This window comes from Mauremys reevesii, linkage group 4 (assembly GCF_016161935.1).
Source record: "Mauremys reevesii isolate NIE-2019 linkage group 4, ASM1616193v1, whole genome shotgun sequence".
Taxonomy (NCBI): domain Eukaryota; kingdom Metazoa; phylum Chordata; order Testudines; family Geoemydidae; genus Mauremys; species Mauremys reevesii.
Window position 1 is genome coordinate 140,121,547 of NC_052626.1, and position 7,439 is coordinate 140,128,985.

General features: G+C 41.3%; 1 protein-coding gene across 3 annotated transcripts in view; it reads left to right on the forward strand.

The window, feature by feature from the left end:
- The window catches only part of SYCP1 (synaptonemal complex protein 1), a 66,600-nt gene extending 62,913 nt beyond the window's left edge, over positions 1–3,687 (forward strand). For all 3 annotated transcript variants that reach the window (XM_039535801.1, XM_039535802.1, XM_039535800.1), the window contains 3 exons: positions 2,082–2,225; positions 2,638–2,724; positions 2,813–3,687. In XM_039535801.1, the coding sequence (XP_039391735.1) occupies positions 2,082–2,225; positions 2,638–2,724; positions 2,813–2,956 (375 nt within the window). In that variant the 3' untranslated portion in view covers positions 2,957–3,687. The remainder of the gene's footprint in view (positions 1–2,081; positions 2,226–2,637; positions 2,725–2,812) is intronic.
- Positions 3,688–7,439: the final 3,752 nt, after the last annotated feature.

A 7,439-nucleotide genomic window follows, 5' to 3' on the forward strand; every position in this document is an offset into this window, starting at 1 on the left:
AATCCCTGCAGGGAACATGGGCCCTCTGACTCCAGTTCCACTTATTATGATTAATCGTACCTATTTTGCACAACATTTTAATATAATAATTAAAAAACAAATAATTGATACCAAGACCCCTACCCTGTATCCCCTGAACCAGAGGTTGCTAGCACATAGTAAAGCTGGAGTCTTGTCTTTACCACAGAATCTGCTGGTTGCATAGTTTTTGAGATAGTTTGGTCTCCTCAAGAGGCAACCACACCAGAAGTGACCTATATCGGTTTCCAGTTAACAAGTCTAGCAAACTCGCTCTCTCTTTTGAGTCTCTGCCCTCTTGGTGTGGCCTCTGGATGGTTCTCTGTCATTGCATTATGTGATAATTTATGTATTTCTGTAGGTTCGTTCTGGGTGTTGTGTCTCCTGGTTCACAGATGGCTCTTGTTCTTCAGATCACTTGTCCCTCTGGCATAGTCACCTCATATGACCTTTGTGCCACTGTGCCCCTCTGTGACAAACTGCGAATGTTCTTAATGTTTTCTCTGAATACTGTGTTGGTGCCTCAGTGTCCCCTATGCAGTTCTTAAGTATCTAGGTGGTGGAATAAGGGTGTATGCTTGCTGCAGAGCAAAGGGCCAGTGTGCATAAATGCCTGACAATCTGTCTCCTAGCAACTGATGGCCTGGGCCCCTCCCAGAGGTGAAAGTAAGCCGGTCCGGTCCGGTACAGCGTACAGGCAAGAGCCAGTACATCATGCCAGACCGCACCGGCTTCCACGGCGGAGATTGAAAGTTCCCAGAGCTCCCCGCCACTGCGGGCAGCCCAGAGCCCTTTGAATCCCGGCCGTGGCTCCGGCGACCGGGTTGGGGCCGGAATTTAAAGGGCTCAGAGCTCCCCGCGGCTGCGAGCAGCCCAGAGCCCTTTGAATCCCGCCCGCGGCTCCGGCGGCTGGAGCTGGGGCCCAGATTTAAAGGGCTTAGAACTCCCCGCAGCTGCAGGCAGCCCAGAGCCCTTTGAATCCCGGCCGCAGCTCCAGCAGCTGGGTTGGGGCCCCGATTTAAAGGGCTCGGGGCTCCCCGCAGCGGCAGGAGCTCTGGGCCCTTTAAATCCTGGCCCCAGCCCGGCAAAGCTTGGGGTTCCCCACGGCGTCTGGTGCCCCGGGCCCTTTAATTTGCCCCTGAGCCCCGGGGGCTCCCAGCCACCTCTTCAGCTGGGAGCCCCTGGTTGATTTAAAGGTCCTGGGGCTCCCAGCTACAGCCAGTGCCCAAGGGCCTTTAAATCTTGAGAGGCACCGCCTCTTCCGGTTGAGACCACGCCCCCCTCAGGACTCCAGCAGTACCGGTAAGTCCCGTAAATTATTTTCACTCTGGCCCCTCCCCTGCTTAAGGTGTTGGAGACAAAGAAATCAGGTGGCCTGCTGGCCCGGGAAAGAGACAAAGGCCAGAAAGGAGGTACTGGAGGGGGTTTTCAGTCTGGAGCTGGCTGGGGACGAGGAGTGAAGTGCAGACGTGGGTGTCTGGCTCACTGCCCCCCAAAATGGACCTGGCTGAGGGGTCCAGTTCTCTGTATCTACAAGCTCTGTTTTAGACTGTGTTCCTGTCATCAAATAAACCTCTGTTTTACTGGCTAGCTGAGAGTCACGTCTGACTGCGAAGTGGGGGTGCAGGACCCTGTGGCTTCCCCAGGACCCTGCCTGTGCGGACTCGCTGTGGGAAGCGCACGGAGGGACATATGCTGAATGTCCAAGGAGAGACCCAGGAGGTGAAGCCATGTGAGCTTCTTGCCCTGGAGACAGTCTGCTCCAAGGGAGAGGAGGCTCCCCAAAGTCCTGCCTGGCTTGGTGGGTAGCAGTTCCAGAGCATCCCCCGGGGACTCCGTGACACCCTCACAACTCCTTTAGTCCATTCTGTTTCGCTAATGTCTGTGTCCTCACAGGAGTACCTGTTATGGAGAAGAGACCAGGAAAACATGAGCCCTCTGACTCCAGTTCCACAAATCATGATACAACTCACACTCTGTACTCTGCTCTGGATTTGGTCCTCCATTTATGAAATTAGTGTAACAACATAATCTTAAATATTTTGGGTTTTTTTCTCCCCCAGACATATACTGTGAAGACTCCTCCAAAATATAAATTGCAAAGAGAAAGCATGAATCCCCTTTCAGAAGAAGACATGAAGAAAAAAAGAAAAGTGCTTTTAGAGTTGGATACTCACTCAGATAGCTCAGAACACAATGACCTCCTGGTAAAAATTTCAAAATGAATAGCGTCTATCACTGTTTATTCTGTGTACACTCTTTGCTGTATCTCAGAATGTGTGCCTGCCATTCAGGATATCATATACTGTACAAAATAAAAATATGTATGCGTGTGTATATTTAAGAAGTAACTCAGATTGTTAGTTTATGTGTACATAATAACTCTAGAACATGATCAGGGCATGTCTACAGAAACATTATTATATATTCAGTTAATCATTGCAATTGCACTAAATTCTAATATCTCTGGCATTTGACTGAATGTTGTTGAATTCATCAGGATGTATAGTAGTTTTTGAACATTCTTTTTTCATGATTGAATGTTAATAAATATGGTAGCATAGAAAACATATATAGTTTATTATGTCTTTGATTATGGAACTTTCTTTTTAATTTAAGAGCATAGTCTCAGAGGAAGAAATGTTTAAAAAGCTGTACAAAAATTGTCCTCAAGCTTCTCGCTTATGTGTCATGACACCAAAAAAGGTATCTTCTTAACTTTACTTCAGATCAAACTACATACTTGAAAGATTTGGTTACAAAAATAAATTGATAGTTTTATTTTTGTTCTTAGATATCAACTCCGTCAACCATAAAATCTACTGGTGCTGCACTGAAACTTACAGCTATGAGAAAGATGCGAGAGACTGGATGGACTGCAGTTTCTAAAATGGACAGGAAAAAAAAAATAAAAGAAGCTGAAAAACTCTTTGCCTAAAATTAAAACTCTTTGCCTAAAATTAAAAATTCAGTTAGGAATTTTCTGTTAATATAAAATCTTTTACAGTAGAATTTATTAATCCTACATTTGCAGCATATTACTGGTTTACGGCTAAATCCTGGAAGTGCTATGTTTGTGGAACTCCTGTTGATTTCATTGTGGTTATTTTGTTCCACCACAACCTTGTCCTCTGGAGGCGACTCTTCGCATTGGGTTTACACCATCATAAAACAACATAAACCTGGGAATAAATTTGGCCCATTTTGATAATTGATAGGAAAAAATAATGTATAGTGTGTTAAAATGGAAAAATACATTGCAAAATTGTTTAGTCATTTAAATAGCATCAGTTTTTGTTCTTTTAAAGTTTACTGTCACTTTTGCAGTATCTTATCCATAAGAATATTGTTTTATTATTATTGAGATTGTTGAACTACATTCATTTAATTGAATACTTATATTTGAATTCATTCTTCTTTTTTGTTCTTTTGACGTATTCTTTACAAATATTCTTTTAAAGTAGTTGGTTGAGGCAGTAGCCTGGTTTTCAGTTTGTAACAGTATTGAAACATTTAAGTGTTGAACTTTTAACAATATTGATTCAAATCTTATTTCTTTCGCTTTTCAGGAATGTAGTTTTATAATAAATGCCATATGTAAACTTGTTCTTTCAGATTACTGAAAACACACTTTCCAAATGTCATTAAACAGTTAATCTGAAAAAAGTTCGAGAAAGTGTTAGGCTAAATAACAAGGAGTCCGGTGGCACCTTAAAGACTAACAGATTTATTTGGGCATAAGCTTTTGTGGGTAAAAAACCTCATTTCTTCAGATGCATGGAGTGAAAATTACAGATGCAGGCATTGTATAATGACACATGAAGAGAAGGGAGTTACCTCACAAATGGAGAAACAGTGTTGACAGGGCCAATTTGACCGGGGTGGATTTAGTCCACTCCCAATAGTAGATGAGGAGGTGTCAGTTCCAGGAAAGGAACCTCCTGGCTAAATGCTTACCTATAAAATGATGAGCTCATCAGTAGTCAAGTTAGCACCAAACAGGTCTTAAAGCAAAAATGTTGTTTATATTCAGGTAGCAGAGAATTATCCTAATTTGATCTCTGAATGTAAATAGATCCACAAATATCAAGGAAAATAAAAATCTTTGGATGAAACCTTGGCCCCATAGAAGTTAATTGCAAAACTCCCATTGATTTCACTGGGACCAGGATTTCACTCATGTCTAGAAATTCTTATTATTAGTTTTTGTTTGTTTGTATTAACATAGCACCTAGATCATTAGTCATGAACTAGGACTCCATTGTGCCAGGCAGTGTGCAAACACAGGACAAAAAGATGGCCCCTGCTCCAAATAGTTTATAATCTAAGTATAAGACAAGAAATAGATGGAGAAAAGCAAACAAACAGGTGAGTACATGGTCAGCATGATAGACGGTAGTCTCAGCACATCAGCAACCTAATTGTTGTCAGGGTTTTTTTGTATTGCTTGTTTGGGGTGTTTTGTTTTTGTATTGCCTAAAAAAGGAGTCTAAGGAAGGCTTGAAAAGATAATGCAATAGTTTGTGGATGTTTATTGGGAGCTCCCCACCCCCGAACTGAGGAGCAGAATGGGAGAAAGCATAGAGGTGATTGTTTGAAAATTTAACAAGTGGGCTATGGAGGCTGGTATCCTAGTTTGATCAGAGGCGGGAACCAACATCTCAATAGTGGATGAGACATAAGTACATAAGAATCACCATACTGAGTTACACCAATGGTCCATTTTAGCTCAGTCTTCTGTCTTCTGACAGTGGCCAGTGCCAGATGCTTCAGAGAGAGTGAACAAGGCAGAGCAATTTATTGAGTGATCCATCCCTTGTTGTCCAGTCCTAGCTTCTAGCAACTAAAGGTTTAGGGACACCCAGAGCATGGGGCTGAGTTCCTGAACATCTTGGTTAATAACCATTGATGGACTTATCCCCCATGAATTTATCTAATTCTTTTTTGAACCCAGCTGTACTTTTGGCCTTCACAGCATCCCTTGGTAACAAGTTCCACAGATTGACTCTGCATTGTATGAAGAAGTACTTCCTTATGCTTTTTTTTTTAAACCTGTTGCCTGGTTCTTGTGTTGACCCTTGATTCTTGTGTTATGCGAAGAGGTAAATAACACTTCCTTATTCACTTTCTGCACACCATTCATGATTTTATAGACTTCTATCATATACCCCCTTAGTCATCTCTTTTACAAGCTGAACAGTCCCAGTCTTTTGAATTTCTTCTCAGATGGAAGCTGTTCCATACTCCTAATCATTTTTGTTGCCCTTCTTTGTACTTTTCCCAATTCTAATATATCTTCTTTGAGACGGGATGACCAGAATTGCATGCAATATTTAAGGTATGGGTGTACCATGGATTGATAAAGTGGCATTATGATATTTTCTGTCTTACTATCTATCCCTTTCCTAATGATTCCTAACATTGTTAGCTTTTTTGACTGCTGCTGCTGCCGCACATCAAGCAAAAGGCTTCAGAAAACTATCTGAACAATGACTCCAAGATGTCTTTCTTGAGTGGTAACAGCTAGTTTAAAACCCATCATTTTTGTATGTATAGTTGGGATTATGTTTTCTAATGTGCATTTCTTTGCATTTATCAACACTGAATTTCATCTGCCATTTTGTTGCCCAGGCACCCAGGTTTATGAGATCCCTTTGTAATTCTTTGCAGTCAGTTTTGGACTTCACTATCTTGTATCATCTGCAAACTTTGCCACCTCCCTTGTAGGGTGGTGATAGGCTGTGAAGTGTAGACAAGTAGCCTTTCTTTGATGCTTTAGAGAAGGAGGAGCCAATGGAGGCATGCAAAGAGAGAGTTGACATAGTGAAAGTGAAGGGCTAGGAAAATGATCTTTGTAGAAGCATTCTGAATGCATATGAGCAGGGCAAGGCCAGAGAGAAGGCTCTTGCAGTAATTGTGATGTAAGATGATGAGAGCCGAGACAAGAGTTTTAGCTGTGAGGGTGAATAGGAAAGGCTGTGTCTTAGGGCTTGTCTACACTGGCAATTCACAGCGTTGCAACTTTCTCGCTCAGGTCTCATTGACGTGTTTTTTTTAGAGCGCTGGGACAGCTCTCTCCCAGTGCTGCGCTGCGACCATACAAGCCACGTGAAAGTGCTGCCGCGGCAGCACTTTAGTATTGCCAGTGTAGACTAGCTCTTAGAAATGTTAGGCAGAAAGAATCTGCAAGTTTTAGACATAGCCTTGTTTTGAGGACCTAGAGACAGGTTTGAATCAAATACAACACATGGGTTATGGGTCTGAGTAGCAGGCAAGATACTACTGTTGTCTTCAGTTAATCAAAACTCCCATTGACTTTACTGGGATCATCATTTCACTCTGTGTCTAGAAATAAAAACTTTGGTCCTGATGTATTGCCTATTGAGCAACGACGCTTATGTCATTATAACTGTTCCAGTGCATAAAGCTCAAGCAGATAAACATTTAACAGAAGGGGATTTAAAAGATGTACAAAATATCTTCAGAATGTTGTGACTGGAATATAGGGAGTGTCCCAGCTTCTGAGTAGTCAGGATCATTTGCAGACAGGTTTTTGGTTTTTTTTTACAAGAAAGTAGTGACGACACACAGAATATTGTGTTGTATTCTAGTTTTTTTTCAGTATATATATTTTTTAACATATATTAGAAGGCAATGCACAGACCCTCTTATAACACAGAAAGCAGGTGTTTCCTAGTGACTAATCTCTCTAAATACTGTAAAACTCTCTGTTTTAACCTTTGCCAAATACATTAATTAATTTTTTAGAGCCATGTATGTGGGCTGTGACTCAAAATGAACTATTCACCTGCAATCATTTACTTTGTTGACAGTCAAAACCACCTATGAATATGGGTATTAGTATTGATACATCTGTAGCTGCTTTGCAACAAAAAATTACACGCCCCCCAAAATATAAAATTTGAAATCCTGGCCCCATTAGTTTTGCCATTGACTTTAATGCGGTCCAGATTTCACCCAGGGCTCCGAGTATCTGCTATTAATTACCATTTCATTTCAAAACAGACAAGTGATAGTTTTGAGTGCTGCCATTTTTGATCTATTCAACAACAGAGGTACCTAAATTCAGAGACCATTCTGAAATTTGAACCTTAATTACTGAGCTTGCTAGGGAACTAAGAATAGTTGTTGGCCTGTCTCTTTTATGACCCACTTATAAATCCATGCATTTAATTTTGCAGCAGTACGATTAAGATTTAAAATCCATGTTTAACCTTTACTAATCATTTTATGTTTTTGTTATATCCCTGCATACCTTGGGAGAGTCACTTCACCTCTCTGTGATTCAGTTTCCCCATTATTAATATGCGGATAACAATACTTGCCTCCTTTGGGAAGTGGATTGCGGTCTGTTGATTAAGAGCTAGTATAATTATTAATATTGTAATAAAATGCTACTT